At 55.3% G+C, this 14411-nt stretch overlaps 2 protein-coding genes across 2 annotated transcripts; both read left to right on the top strand.

Moving 5' to 3' along the window:
* The first annotated feature begins 318 nt into the window (after window positions 1-318).
* LOC145517108 (uncharacterized) lies at window positions 319-2203 on the top strand. The gene is made up of 3 exons (XM_081519367.1): window positions 319-589; window positions 989-1301; window positions 1554-2203. Exons 1-3 carry the CDS (start codon window positions 353-355, stop codon window positions 2180-2182), a joined length of 1179 nt encoding a protein of 392 aa, XP_081375493.1. The 5' UTR covers window positions 319-352; the 3' UTR covers window positions 2183-2203.
* Window positions 2204-8063: 5860 nt separating this feature from the next.
* Window positions 8064-12106, top strand: LOC145517316 (uncharacterized). The gene is made up of 3 exons (XM_081519594.1): window positions 8064-8232; window positions 8632-8944; window positions 9197-12106. The coding sequence occupies exons 1-3, from the start codon at window positions 8098-8100 to the stop codon at window positions 9823-9825; spliced, it is 1077 nt and encodes a 358-aa protein (XP_081375720.1). The 5' UTR covers window positions 8064-8097; the 3' UTR covers window positions 9826-12106.
* Window positions 12107-14411: the final 2305 nt, after the last annotated feature.

Below are 14411 nucleotides of genomic sequence, written 5' to 3'. Positions count from 1 at the left end.
ACGTGATATCGGCCCCAGGTGGAAAGGCATGGAGCTGCTCGTAGGCCGACAGACCTAGGAAGCAGATGGGAGAATGACCGCCACTCTGCAGATGGAGAGACTGGGGAAACCCTGAGGGGCATATGCTTGTCCAGGGCCACACCACTTATGAGAAGAAGGAGCCTGGTCTGAGAGCAGCGGGGCCCTCGGAGCTCAGGCCCTGGCTGCACCCAGGCCTCCCCAGGGCTGTCGGCTGGGCTGGGTGGGTGTCAGTGTGCCTGCACATGGCTTAAGGGTGGTGGTCGAGCAGTCAGAAACCCAGAGATTCCCTTGGGAAGTTTTGGGGAAGGGACCTCAGCACGAACCCCAGGAAATGATGTCACCTGCCGGCAACAGAACCCAACAGAACCCGCAACCCGGGTATCCAGGCCTCGAGAGCGGAGAGGAGCCCCCAGCCAGATCACTTGCTGCCGAGATGTTCTGCTGTTTGCCCCTGCCCAGAGGCCGGGGCCTCAGGAGAGCTCACAGGCAGTGTGCGTGGGCACCCTGTCGACGTTGGCTCAGGGCACCCCCGAGACGCCTCTGGCCCTTTGCCCGGAGAAACAGAAAGGTAACACGGGGAGCCCCAGGCCGGGCCAGGCCACCTCTCCCATGCCACCCGGAAACACCGGGTCCTTTGCCTGTGTGTGTGGATGCGGGTTTCTCGGGGTGTGTCTCCCTCAAGGAAGCCCAGGTGGATGTGGGGTCAGAAGCCTGCGGACAAGTTGTGTCCACACCCCAGGGGAGAGCATGCTGGGCGGGATGGGGAGAGTGCGGGCAGGGCCGGCCGCCCAGGCTGACCTCACACCCTCAGGTGGGTCTCTTTCCTCCCGGGTGGGGATCTGAGCAGACACACGTCTCTGACCCTTCTGGGCAGAGAAGTTCGAGCAGGCCGAAGCAGCGGCTCCACTGGCCAGGCCCAGCTCGGAAAACTCCCAGCATGGCTGGCTGACGGTCACTGTCGTTGCAGAGCTTCCCACGTGATGAGGCCGAGGACGGGGACACCCCATCCAGCTCCCGGAGGGAGGGGTCGGAGCACCACCCCCCCGCCCGTGAGGCCCAGTGCAGGCTCCAGGTGAGCGTGCCCACGGAGGCATCAGCCCCACCGGGGGCGAAGCGGAGGCGGGGAAGGCCTGCTGCCGAGACACCGCCCAGGATACACCCGGCGGCCCAGTCTGAGGCTGCCACGGAGCTCAGCACACCCGGCTCCGACCCAGAGTCCCGAGAACCCCGGCCTCTGAGGCAGCAGGAGGACCTGGAGCCCAGCACGCCAGAGCACAGAGGTGAGGACGCTGGGGCTGGTGTACGGGAGTGTGTGCGGAGGGGGTGCTGAGCTACACAGGGACGAGTCCCCGAAAGCTGCTGCTGGGCCTGCAGCAAGCGCTGGCCTCACACCCCCCGCCCCCCATCTTGCACACTTCAGTCCCAAAAGACATCCGACCCTGGGTATTCTTTGGGAATCTCTTGGAAGCTTTCTGTCCCGGGATACGCACATGCCAAGGCTGGCCTGCGGGCAAACGATGCTTCTCCCACAGCTCTAGCACTGGCCTCCAACTGGAACCAGGCTCCACTTCCCAGACCTGTCCCTACAGAGGTGGTGGCTCCAGGTGCAGGACCCAGGGATCCACCGAGGGCAGATGGAGAACCGAGACTTGCCCTCGCAGAGACACCAGGCCAGCTGGGTACTGGCCAGCACACCGGGCAGATCGGATCTCCGTGCCTGCAGGACCCCCAGCCCCAGGCACTGATGTCCCACCCCCTCAGCCAGAACCTCCACCTCCACGTGCACCTCTACCTGCTCGGCCTTTGGCAGGAGAACCCGAGGCAGAGGAGGAGTCACCGCCTCGGCAGGGAGAGCCTGCCCTGGCTCCCGCGCAACACCCAGACGCCCACGATGACTCACCCACCCCTGCAGGGAGAACGAGCCCCCGCTCTGGACAGAGACCCAGAGCCCTTGCCGGAAACACCACGTCCAGGGGAGCGGTCGGCTCTGCAGCCTCCATCCCTGTCTGCTCACCGTGGACGCCGTCAACTCGGTCTGCCCCCAGGGGACATGGAGTTCCTTTCCCCCGAACTGCTTTGCATTTGGTTTGTTTCCACCTTTCTGGTGATGTTTTCTTTTTTGCGTGGTTTCCTGTATTTTTGTTGGTTAAGTTGGGATTAGTAAACTTTTTCATCATTGTTGCAATTTGGGAACACTGTTGTGTAACTCTGGTGATACTGTGTTACCATCACCACTTTGTAGTTTCAGACCCGTTCCATCTTTATGCCCCACCCCCCAACAAAGCCTGGATTCAAGGCAAGCACGCCCTGTTCATCCCTCCGCCCGATCCTGAACACAATTTCATCTTTTCCTTCTGCATTCCTTCCTATATTCTTGGTGTCCCCAATCAATGACTCTCAGTGAAATGACTGAAGGAGTTTTTTTCGGACGCTCCACCTACTGTAAGACTCCACTGGAGAGTTCTCATGTTTATGTCCTTTGAACTAGCCTTTGATAGCTGAAAGGACGTTGTACGTCCTTTCAAGATACCATGTGCCAAACGAAGCCCTTTTGGCAAATGCCATCATTATCTCCAGGCAGGCATTGCTGTTTGAAGGGTGCCATCTCAGCCAGAAGGCAGAGGCTGAGCTCCTCTTGTTGCACCAGCTCCCAAAAGAAGCCAAGAAAGGGAGCTGGAACAACAAACCACCCCAACGCCCAGGAAAGCGTTCTTCATGACAGAAGGCTAGAAAATGACCCAACATCCTTGTGGCCCAGAACCCCTCTAGAAATTCACTGTTCCATAAAAAAGAGAAACAGATGGGAAGTTCCAAGGAGAGGCAATGCCCATGGCCAGTGTATTTTAGAGACGGCCTGACCGCTCCGGGGAAGACACGCACTGACAGAACCCCTTGGGAAACAGCCGTGATAGTCCTCACTGTCGTAAGGGATTCCTCTGGGGACAACCTGCCCTGGGCACCACACGAGGGAGCAGACCGGCTTCTCTTCCTCTGCCCCCACACCATTCACTCATGAAGGCAGCTCAGGTGTTCTCATGCCCTGCCTGCCTGCCTGCCTGGCTCATCCGTGAGCTGTGACCACCTCCAGGACAGGACTCCACCTTCTGCTCTCTGTGTACCGTGAATCTGCACACAGTGGGCTTTCAGAACCTTAGGAGACTTGAGCCATTCCCACTCGAGCCAGAACCCTCCCCAGGAAGGAAAACAGCTGTGGAGTCCTTTTGGCCCCAGCACTGGTTCCGAAACCCTGGCGGCTCCTAGAGCCTCTACGGTGTGAAGAGGGAGGTCCCTTTTGACAGAGCTTTCCGGCCGTCAGATCTAAGCTGCTGTTTCACTGTCAGCTGTGTCTCTTCCGTTGCAGTGTTGCAGGTGGGCCACGCTGCTCCAAAGGAGCTCACAAGCTGAGTTTCAAGGGAGGTATTGAGAGGACAGGGATGGCTACAACGTGCTGCAAACTGAGTGAGGGTCCCCACAATCCTCAGCAAAGGTGTGTGGTGTGCAAGTGGGGAGTAGAGGGCCCCCAAGTTCCAAAGGAAGGGAGGTACTCGGGAGCTAAAGCCCTTGGCTGCTGTGGTAGCAGCTGCAGATGGCAGCTCGTCCACAGTGCACTTCGAATGAGGTCATATGAGCGGGACTCTGGAAATGGCTCCGAAATCCAGAGAAAGGGGTCAGGGTATGTGGGAATCCGGCGGGGGTGGGGGGTGGATGAAGGAAGGTGTCCTTCCTCTCTCCAGTGCAATTTGGTTTGGTGAGTCTCAAAGCTACCAGATGGCACTTCCCAAGTCAGGCCCCCGCAGGAATCAGGGTGGGCTGCATGCCTCGGCCCCTGCCACAGGGACAAGCCACACCAGTGGCCTCCCTGAGCTCCAATGGCCGGATCTGGGGGTTCTGTCTGGGTGCACACCTGCTTGTTCTGGCCAAGTTCCCCGCTTCTCTGAGCACCAGCTTCAACCTCTCGAATGAGGACATCGATTGCTACCTTGGCACGTTACTCTCTTCATCCTGTGAAGACTCATTAGGCTTATCCTACAATTACTAGCTGGCCCGAGGAGATATCTCCTGAATCCAGATTAAGCTGGAGTCTCCCAGGCTCATCTGGCATGTCTTCCCTGAAGTCTGCCAAAACCCACACCCTTGCGTTTCCAGGGACTCCCCTTAGCCAGCTGGGCAGAAAACCCAGCATGTTTCAAACAAGCTGACAGACAAGCGGGAGAGGACTCACGGGCAGACGGCTTCCCTCAGGTCTCGGGTGGAGCTCTGGGACCACAGCAGCAACAGGCCATCCCAGTCCCTGGGCTCAGCAGCGCCCTCATTCTCACGCCGGCGGCTCTGCCCTGAGGGGAGCAGGAAGGTCACCAACTGCCGCAGGCGGACCTCACGCCCCTCCCACTTATGGAGCCTGACCTCCCCCGGCCCCACCCCTTCCCCTACCCCAGCAGGACGAGAGCTCCTCTTCCCCTGGCTTCTAACGTGAGGCCCGGCCCTGGGCCCCGATTGGGCACTGCCCCAGTCCGGAGCCAATCACAGTGGCCAAGGAGGTGGAAGGCACCGATTGGCCAGGGCCAGGTCATGTGACCATACTCCCCAGGAAACTCAAATATTACCAAGATTCCCTAAGAAACCAATGAACAAAATTATCCAGTAAAGGCAAACCGTACTTTTTAATGAGGCCAAAGTCACAGGAAAAAAAAAAAAAAAAGCTTCACAATGAAGTGCTCAAGGAAGCTGCAAAATAAACTTTCAGAAAAGTTTAGTAGTTTTTTTAATAGGGTGACGGAGAGCTATACCTATCCCATATATGTGAATTTAGGTTTAAACTAGATTTCCCTTGGCTATTTTATAAGACAAAACAACCCACATCACCCCCTTTCACTCCCCCCCACACCCAAAAAGTGTTTTAATCTATTGAATTTTTGTGTCCTCAGTTGTGTCTGATTCACGGCAACTCACGATCTCTACACAGCCAGGCTCTTCCGTCCATGGAATTCAGGGCAATTTTTTCTGTCACAGTAAATGCCCACCCTGGGTGATCCAAACGGAAGGGCTCAGAGGCTCCTGAGAGACTAACTCCTTTCAGCTGAGCACAGAGCTGGCTCCTCACTGGGATGCCTGTGGCCTGGGGCTCCCAGAGGGGAGAGCAGCACTCGCCCCACCGTGTGGTCACTGCTGGAAGTGCAGGCTGCTCCTCACTCCCCCTTGACAGTGTCCCTGAGGGCAGAACAGTGTGAAGTTAATCAAGGTGGAAACGCAAACTCCAATGCAAGCAAACTTCCCTCAAGGTCTCCAATACCACTCAGGAACAGGGTATTGGAAACTGCAGGGGATGACATGAATGAAGATGGAGACTTGACACCTTACACCGAGTTCACTTCCAGTTATCCCTAGACAAACATTCCATGAAAACTTGTCACAAATCTAGAGGAACAATGAGCCGAAACCGGACACGTGCTTTGAGTCTTCACACACAAAACTAAAAGGCAGTCCACAAAAAAAACCAGGAGAATACAGTGGACTTTGCAAAATCAAAGATATCTACTGTGGGAAAGACCTCAGTACCAAAGCAAAAGACAGGTCACACATCGCGAGACGAATGAGTGGAAACACAAAGCTTATCAAGGATGTGTCTCCAAACAGACAAAGAACACCAACACAACAAGCCTGTGAAAACTAGGGAAAGGTCTGAAGGGACACCAGACTGAGGAAGACACACACAGAGTATCCCGGATGATGTCCAGCACTGAGGGCCTGAAGAATCAACAGTCTAGTTGTACCTCCTCAGGCCTGTGTGACCCTGGGTGAGGCCTCTGTTTCCCGGTGGCCCTGAGAGATGGACAGGGAGGAAGGGGAAGAGAAATCACTTGCATTTCTAATACTCACAGCAAAGTCTTCCAATGAGAAGGGAATTATCACCCCCACTGACAATGCCATTCACTGAAGTGATCCCCACGGGTCCATCTAACCCAGAAGGGAAGGAAGGACCTGTTCTCACAAAACGGCGAGAGATGGAAGAAGGAAGATCAAGCCCACACCAATCCCTGGAAAGAGAAGCTGTGCTCAGGGCTTGAAAGAATTCCTATTTGGAAAATGATATCCCAGCCCCACAAGGCAATCCACAGCTTCGATGCTATTCCTCCCAAAATGCCAATGCATTTTCGCACCCAACCAAGAATTGCAAAAGGGGTACGGAAACAGAAAAGAGCCTAAATTGTCAATACAATCCGACGAAAAAGCCCCGATACGGACATCCAAGGTTGTGTGAAAGGAAATTAGACGACCAAACTAGGATCCTCAGGAGAGTATCGGAGAAGGCAATGGCGACCCACTCCAGTACTCTTGCCTGGAAAATGCCCTGGACGGAGGAGCCTGGTAGGCTGCAGGCCATGGGGTCGCGCAGAGTCAGACACGACTGAAGTGACTTAGCCGCAGCAGCAGCAGCAGGAGCCGGACAGTATGCTATTGGGAATACAACAACACACACAGATCCAGATCGATGGAATAAAGTTGAGGGTCCAGACACAGACCCCAGCATCCATGCTCAACTCATCTCTGACACAGAAGGGGAGAATATCCAAATGGGAACAAGAAAGCCTCTTCAATACATGTCCATGGGAAAACCAGACAGCTACATCTGAAGAACGCTATTGGTTTTGATCTCAGACCACCTCAATATCGGGGAAAACCTCACCCTAAAGGCTGATGTCATGAGATAGCTAGAAAGAAGCATAGGTCAAAGGCTCCTTAACATCAGAGTCTCCTTGCCATTTGCTGGGCGGAGGTAGAAATGGGTCTCTTCAAGTAAGGGAAAGAGGTACACGAAGTACACCAATGGGTTTCCATCCAATGGAACCTCTTCACAACAGAGAAGCTAAGCAAGCATTCACAAATGCAAAAGAGAGGAAACGGAACACGAGAGACTCCTTGCAAGTGGTGTATCTGAGAAGGGGTTCATATGGAAAGAGACGAAGAATGCACAGCACTCAGATTCCAAGAAACACCACCACCACCCTTGACCCTTCCCCCATGACCAACTCCGACCTAAAGCCTTTCTCTCCCTCTAACCTATCCCTAAAACATAACCCTCATCTAATCATATACATGTGCATTCCTAGCATCCATCCGTCCACACACGAGAGAGAAAGAGGAAGACACAGACTGAATTGAGAAAGGAAAAGAGAGGGACACAGCCAGAGAGAGACACGGAACCAAAGAGAGGAAAGGAGTCGATGGTCCAGACTTTTCATCAATCTGTCTCGAAGGTAGAAGCAATGACAGCGCCCATCCACCCCAGAAGGGGGAAAAGGACGGAAGGTTTGGAGAGGAAAAGACAAGAACGCAGGGAGCCATTAGAAGCTCAGCCACCCGCAGAAGCCGAGCTGGGACACTTGAACAGAATCTCAATGGAAACAGAGGACCAGAAAGTTGGCCACTCTTTTCTATAAGAGAGGGAGACCTTCGAGTCTTCCTTTCGGTCCTCCAACTTGGATGCGGGGTCTCAAAACAGTCAGGAGGGGGAGTGCCTTTTCCTGGGTACCACGGCACATCCAGGCCTCGTTCTGCCCCATTCTGTGCTGTGTCAGCCCAGGAAGGAATCTTTCTTTCTGAAGTCTCAGCGCACACGCTCCACGTGATATCGGCCCCAGGTGGAAAGGCATGGAGCTGCTCGTAGGCCGACAGACCTAGGAAGCAGATGGGAGAATGACCGCCACTCTGCAGATGGAGAGACTGGGGAAACCCTGAGGGGCATATGCTTGTCCAGGGCCACACCACTTATGAGAAGAAGGAGCCTGGTCTGAGAGCAGCGGGGCCCTCGGAGCTCAGGCCCTGGCTGCACCCAGGCCTCCCCAGGGCTGTCGGCTGGGCTGGGTGGGTGTCACTGTGCCTGCACATGGCTTAAGGGTGGTGGTCGAGCAGTCAGAAACCCAGAGATTCCCTTGGGAAGTTTTGGGGAAGGGACCTCAGCACGAACCCCAGGAAATGATGTCACCTGCCGGCAACAGAACCCAACAGAACCCGCAACCCGGGTATCCAGGCCTCGAGAGCGGAGAGGAGCCCCCAGCCAGATCACTTGCTGCCGAGATGTTCTGCTGTTTGCCCCTGCCCAGAGGCCGGGGCCTCAGGAGAGCTCACAGGCAGTGTGCGTGGGCACCCTGTCGACGTTGGCTCAGGGCACCCCCGAGACGCCTCTGGCCCTTTGCCCGGAGAAACAGAAAGGTAACACGGGGAGCCCCAGGCCGGGCCAGGCCACCTCTCCCATGCCACCCGGAAACACCGGGTCCTTTGCCTGTGTGTGTGGATGCGGGTTTCTCGGGGTGTGTCTCCCTCAAGGAAGCCCAGGTGGATGTGGGGTCAGAAGCCTGCGGACAAGTTGTGTCCACACCCCAGGGGAGAGCATGCTGGGCGGGATGGGGAGAGTGCGGGCAGGGCCGGCCGCCCAGGCTGACCTCACACCCTCAGGTGGGTCTCTTTCCTCCCCGGTGGGGATCTGAGCAGACACACATCTCTGACCCTTCTGGGCAGAGAAGTTCGAGCAGGCCGAAGCAGCGGCTCCACTGGCCAGGCCCAGCTCGGAAAACTCCCAGCATGGCTGGCTGACGGTCACTGTCGTTGCAGAGCTTCCCACGTGATGAGGCCGAGGACGGGGACACCCCATCCAGCTCCCGGAGGGAGGGGTCGGAGCACCACCCCCCCGCCCGTGAGGCCCAGTGCAGGCTCCAGGTGAGCGTGCCCACGGAGGCATCAGCCCCACCGGGGGCGAAGCGGAGGCGGGGAAGGCCTGCTGCCGAGACACCGCCCAGGATACACCCGGCGGCCCAGTCTGAGGCTGCCACGGAGCTCAGCACACCCGGCTCCGACCCAGAGTCCCGAGAACCCCGGCCTCTGAGGCAGCAGGAGGACCTGGAGCCCAGCACGCCAGAGCACAGAGGTGAGGACGCTGGGGCTGGTGTACGGGAGTGTGTGCGGAGGGGGTGCTGAGCTACACAGGGACGAGTCCCCGAAAGCTGCTGCTGGGCCTGCAGCAAGCGCTGGCCTCACACCCCCCGCCCCCCATCTTGCACACTTCAGTCCCAAAAGACATCCGACCCTGGGTATTCTTTGGGAATCTCTTGGAAGCTTTCTGTCCCGGGATACGCACATGCCAAGGCTGGCCTGCGGGCAAACGATGCTTCTCCCACAGCTCTAGCACTGGCCTCCAACTGGAACCAGGCTCCACTTCCCAGACCTGTCCCTACAGAGGTGGTGGCTCCAGGTGCAGGACCCAGGGATCCACCGAGGGCAGATGGAGAACCGAGACTTGCCCTCGCAGAGACACCAGGCCAGCTGGGTACTGGCCAGCACACCGGGCAGATCGGATCTCCGTGCCTGCAGGACCCCCAGCCCCAGGCACTGATGTCCCACCCCCTCAGCCAGAACCTCCACCTCCACGTGCACCTCTACCTGCTCGGCCTTTGGCAGGAGAACCCGAGGCAGAGGAGGAGTCACCGCCTCGGCAGGGAGAGCCTGCCCTGGCTCCCGCGCAACACCCAGACGCCCACGATGACTCACCCACCCCTGCAGGGAGAACGAGCCCCCGCTCTGGACAGAGACCCAGAGCCCTTGCCGGAAACACCACGTCCAGGGGAGCGGTCGGCTCTGCAGCCTCCATCCCTGTCTGCTCACCGTGGACGCCGTCAACTCGGTCTGCCCCCAGGGGACATGGAGTTCCTTTCCCCCGAACTGCTTTGCATTTGGTTTGTTTCCACCTTTCTGGTGATGTTTTCTTTTTTGCATGGTTTCCTGTATTTTTGTTGGTTAAGTTGGGATTAGTAAACTTTTTCATCATTGTTGCAATTTGGGAACACTGTTGTGTAACTCTGGTGATACTGTGTTACCATCACCACTTTGTAGTTTCAGACCCGTTCCATCTTTATGCCCCACCCCCCAACAAAGCCTGGATTCAAGGCAAGCACGCCCTGTTCATCCCTCCGCCCGATCCTGAACACAATTTCATCTTTTCCTTCTGCATTCCTTCCTATATTCTTGGTGTCCCCAATCAATGACTCTCAGTGAAATGACTGAAGGAGTTTTTTTCGGACGCTCCACCTACTGTAAGACTCCACTGGAGAGTTCTCATGTTTATGTCCTTTGAACTAGCCTTTGATAGCTGAAAGGACGTTGTACGTCCTTTCAAGATACCATGTGCCAAACGAAGCCCTTTTGGCAAATGCCATCATTATCTCCAGGCAGGCATTGCTGTTTGAAGGGTGCCATCTCAGCCAGAAGGCAGAGGCTGAGCTCCTCTTGTTGCACCAGCTCCCAAAAGAAGCCAAGAAAGGGAGCTGGAACAACAAACCACCCCAACGCCCAGGAAAGCGTTCTTCATGACAGAAGGCTAGAAAATGACCCAACATCCTTGTGGCCCAGAACCCCTCTAGAAATTCACTGTTCCATAAAAAAGAGAAACAGATGGGAAGTTCCAAGGAGAGGCAATGCCCATGGCCAGTGTATTTTAGAGACGGCCTGACCGCTCCGGGGAAGACACGCACTGACAGAACCCCTTGGGAAACAGCCGTGATAGTCCTCACTGTCGTAAGGGATTCCTCTGGGGACAACCTGCCCTGGGCACCACACGAGGGAGCAGACCGGCTTCTCTTCCTCTGCCCCCACACCATTCACTCATGAAGGCAGCTCAGGTGTTCTCATGCCCTGCCTGCCTGCCTGCCTGGCTCATCCGTGAGCTGTGACCACCTCCAGGACAGGACTCCACCTTCTGCTCTCTGTGTACCGTGAATCTGCACACAGTGGGCTTTCAGAACCTTAGGAGACTTGAGCCATTCCCACTCGAGCCAGAACCCTCCCCAGGAAGGAAAACAGCTGTGGAGTCCTTTTGGCCCCAGCACTGGTTCCGAAACCCTGGCGGCTCCTAGAGCCTCTACGGTGTGAAGAGGGAGGTCCCTTTTGACAGAGCTTTCCGGCCGTCAGATCTAAGCTGCTGTTTCACTGTCAGCTGTGTCTCTTCCGTTGCAGTGTTGCAGGTGGGCCACGCTGCTCCAAAGGAGCTCACAAGCTGAGTTTCAAGGGAGGTATTGAGAGGACAGGGATGGCTACAACGTGCTGCAAACTGAGTGAGGGTCCCCACAATCCTCAGCAAAGGTGTGTGGTGTGCAAGTGGGGAGTAGAGGGCCCCCAAGTTCCAAAGGAAGGGAGGTACTCGGGAGCTAAAGCCCTTGGCTGCTGTGGTAGCAGCTGCAGATGGCAGCTCGTCCACAGTGCACTTCGAATGAGGTCATATGAGCGGGACTCTGGAAATGGCTCCGAAATCCAGAGAAAGGGGTCAGGGTATGTGGGAATCCGGCGGGGGTGGGGGGTGGATGAAGGAAGGTGTCCTTCCTCTCTCCAGTGCAATTTGGTTTGGTGAGTCTCAAAGCTACCAGATGGCACTTCCCAAGTCAGGCCCCCGCAGGAATCAGGGTGGGCTGCATGCCTCGGCCCCTGCCACAGGGACAAGCCACACCAGTGGCCTCCCTGAGCTCCAATGGCCGGATCTGGGGGTTCTGTCTGGGTGCACACCTGCTTGTTCTGGCCAAGTTCCCCGCTTCTCTGAGCACCAGCTTCAACCTCTCGAATGAGGACATCGATTGCTACCTTGGCACGTTACTCTCTTCATCCTGTGAAGACTCATTAGGCTTATCCTACAATTACTAGCTGGCCCGAGGAGATATCTCCTGAATCCAGACTAAGCTGGAGTCTCCCAGGCTCATCTGGCATGTCTTCCCTGAAGTCTGCCAAAACCCACACCCTTGCGTTTCCAGGGACTCCCCTTAGCCAGCTGGGCAGAAAACCCAGCATGTTTCAAACAAGCTGACAGACAAGCGGGAGAGGACTCACGGGCAGACGGCTTCCCTCAGGTCTCGGGTGGAGCTCTGGGACCACAGCAGCAACAGGCCATCCCAGTCCCTGGGCTCAGCAGCGCCCTCATTCTCACGCCGGCGGCTCTGCCCTGAGGGGAGCAGGAAGGTCACCAACTGCCGCAGGCGGACCTCACGCCCCTCCCACTTATGGAGCCTGACCTCCCCCGGCCCCACCCCTTCCCCTACCCCAGCAGGACGAGAGCTCCTCTTCCCCTGGCTTCTAACGTGAGGCCCGGCCCTGGGCCCCGATTGGGCACTGCCCCAGTCCGGAGCCAATCACAGTGGCCAAGGAGGTGGAAGGCACCGATTGGCCAGGGCCAGGTCATGTGACCATACTCCCCAGGAAACTCAAATATTACCAAGATTCCCTAAGAAACCAATGAACAAAATTATCCAGTAAAGGCAAACCGTACTTTTTAATGAGGCCAAAGTCACAGAAAAAAAAAAAAAAAGCTTCACAATGAAGTGCTCAAGGAAGCTACAAAATAAACTTTCAAAAAAGTTTAGTAGTTTTTTTAATAGGGTGACGGAGAGCTATACCTATCCCATATATGTGAATTTAGGTTTAAACTAGATTTCCCTTGGCTATTTTATAAGACAAAAAAACCCACATCACCCCCTTTTACTCCCCCCCACACCCAAAAAGTGTTTTAATCTATTGAATTTTTGTGTCCTCAGTTGTGTCTGATTCACGGCAACTCACGATCTCTACACAGCCAGGCTCTTCCGTCCATGGAATTCAGGGCAATTTTTTCTGTCACAGTAAATGCCCACCCTGGGTGATCCAAACGGAAGGGCTCAGAGGCTCCTGAGAGACTAACTCCTTTCAGCTGAGCACAGAGCTGGCTCCTCACTGGGATGCCTGTGGCCTGGGGCTCCCAGAGGGGAGAGCAGCACTCGCCCCACCGTGTGGTCACTGCTGGAAGTGCAGGCTGCTCCTCACTCCCCCTTGACAGTGTCCCTGAGGGCAGAACAGTGTGAAGTTAATCAAGGTGGAAACGCAAACTCCAATGCAAGCAAACTTCCCTCAAGGTCTCCAATACCACTCAGGAACAGGGTATTGGAAACTGCAGGGGATGACATGAATGAAGATGGAGACTTGACACCTTACACCGAGTTCACTTCCAGTTATCCCTAGACAAACACTCCATGAAAACTTGTCACAAATCTAGAGGAACAATGAGCCGAAACCGGACACGTGCTTTGAGTCTTCACACACAAAACTAAAAGGCAGTCCACAAAAAAAACCAGGAGAATACAGTGGACTTTGCAAAATCAAAGATATCTACTGTGGGAAAGACCTCAGTACAAAAGCAAAAGACAGGTCACACATCGCGAGACGAATGAGTGGAAACACAAAGCTTATCAAGGATGTGTCTCCAAACAGACAAAGAACACCAACACAACAAGCCTGTGAAAACTAGGGAAAGGTCTGAAGGGACACCAGACTGAGGAAGACACACACAGAGTATCCCGGATGATGTCCAGCACTGAGGGCCTGAAGAATCAACAGTCTAGTTGTACCTCCTCAGGCCTGTGTGACCCTGGGTGAGGCCTCTGTTTCCCGGTGGCTCTGAGAGATGGACAGGGAGGAAGGGGAAGAGAAATCACTTGCATTTCTAATACTCACAGCAAAGTCTTCCAATGAGAAGGGAATTATCACCCCCACTGACAATGCCATTCACTGAAGTGATCCCCACGGGTCCATCTAACCCAGAAGGGAAGGAAGGACCTGTTCTCACAAAACGGCGAGAGATGGAAGAAGGAAGATCAAGCCCACACCAATCCCTGGAAAGAGAAGCTGTGCTCAGGGCTTGAAAGAATTCCTATTTGGAAAATGATATCCCAGCCCCACAAGGCAATCCACAGCTTCGATGCTATTCCTCCCAAAATGCCAATGCATTTTCGCACCCAACCAAGAATTGCAAAAGGGGTACGGAAACAGAAAAGAGCCTAAATTGTCAATACAATCCGACGAAAAAGCCCCGATACGGACATCCAAGGTTGTGTGAAAGGAAATTAGACGACCAAACTAGGATCCTCAGGAGAGTATCGGAGAAGGCAATGGCGACCCACTCCAGTACTCTTGCCTGGAAAATGCCCTGGACGGAGGAGCCTGGTAGGCTGCAGGCCATGGGGTCGCGCAGAGTCAGACACGACTGAAGTGACTTAGCCGCAGCAGCAGCAGCAGGAGCCGGACAGTATGCTATTGGGAATACAACAACACACACAGATCCAGATCGATGGAATAAAGTTGAGGGTCCAGACACAGACCCCAGCATCCATGCTCAACTCATCTCTGACACAGAAGGGGAGAATATCCAAATGGGAACAAGAAAGCCTCTTCAATACATGTCCATGGGAAAACCAGACAGCTACATCTGAAGAACGCTATTGGTTTTGATCTCAGACCACCTCAATATCGGGGAAAACCTCACCCTAAAGGCTGATGTCATGAGATAGCTAGAAAGAAGCGTAGGTCAAAGGCTCCTTAACATCAGA

The sequence above is a fragment of the Giraffa tippelskirchi genome, chromosome 8, assembly GCF_054371585.1.
Source record: "Giraffa tippelskirchi isolate mGirTip1 chromosome 8, T2T-mGirTip1v1.2.pri, whole genome shotgun sequence".
Classification (NCBI taxonomy): Eukaryota; Metazoa; Chordata; class Mammalia; order Artiodactyla; family Giraffidae; genus Giraffa; species Giraffa tippelskirchi.
The sequence above is the reverse complement of the archived record's forward strand: the minus strand, read 5'-3'. Positions and strand labels throughout refer to the sequence as shown.

What these genes read in the sequence shown, in the direction of transcription:
- LOC145517108 (XM_081519367.1), top strand. Translation starts at nt 353, where the DNA reads ATGATGTCACCTGCCGGCAACAGAACCCAACAGAACCCGCAACCCGGG. An exon ending in TTGCCCGGAGAAACAGAAAG is followed by an intron (nt 590 to 988) that starts GTAACACGGGGA and finishes CTGTCGTTGCAG; the next exon opens with AGCTTCCCACGTGATGAGGC. An exon ending in CAGCACGCCAGAGCACAGAG is followed by an intron (nt 1,302 to 1,553) that starts GTGAGGACGCTG and finishes CTTCTCCCACAG; the next exon opens with CTCTAGCACTGGCCTCCAAC.
- LOC145517316 (XM_081519594.1), top strand. Translation starts at nt 8,098, where the DNA reads ATGTTCTGCTGTTTGCCCCTGCCCAGAGGCCGGGGCCTCAGGAGAGCT. An exon ending in TTGCCCGGAGAAACAGAAAG is followed by an intron (nt 8,233 to 8,631) that starts GTAACACGGGGA and finishes CTGTCGTTGCAG; the next exon opens with AGCTTCCCACGTGATGAGGC. An exon ending in CAGCACGCCAGAGCACAGAG is followed by an intron (nt 8,945 to 9,196) that starts GTGAGGACGCTG and finishes CTTCTCCCACAG; the next exon opens with CTCTAGCACTGGCCTCCAAC.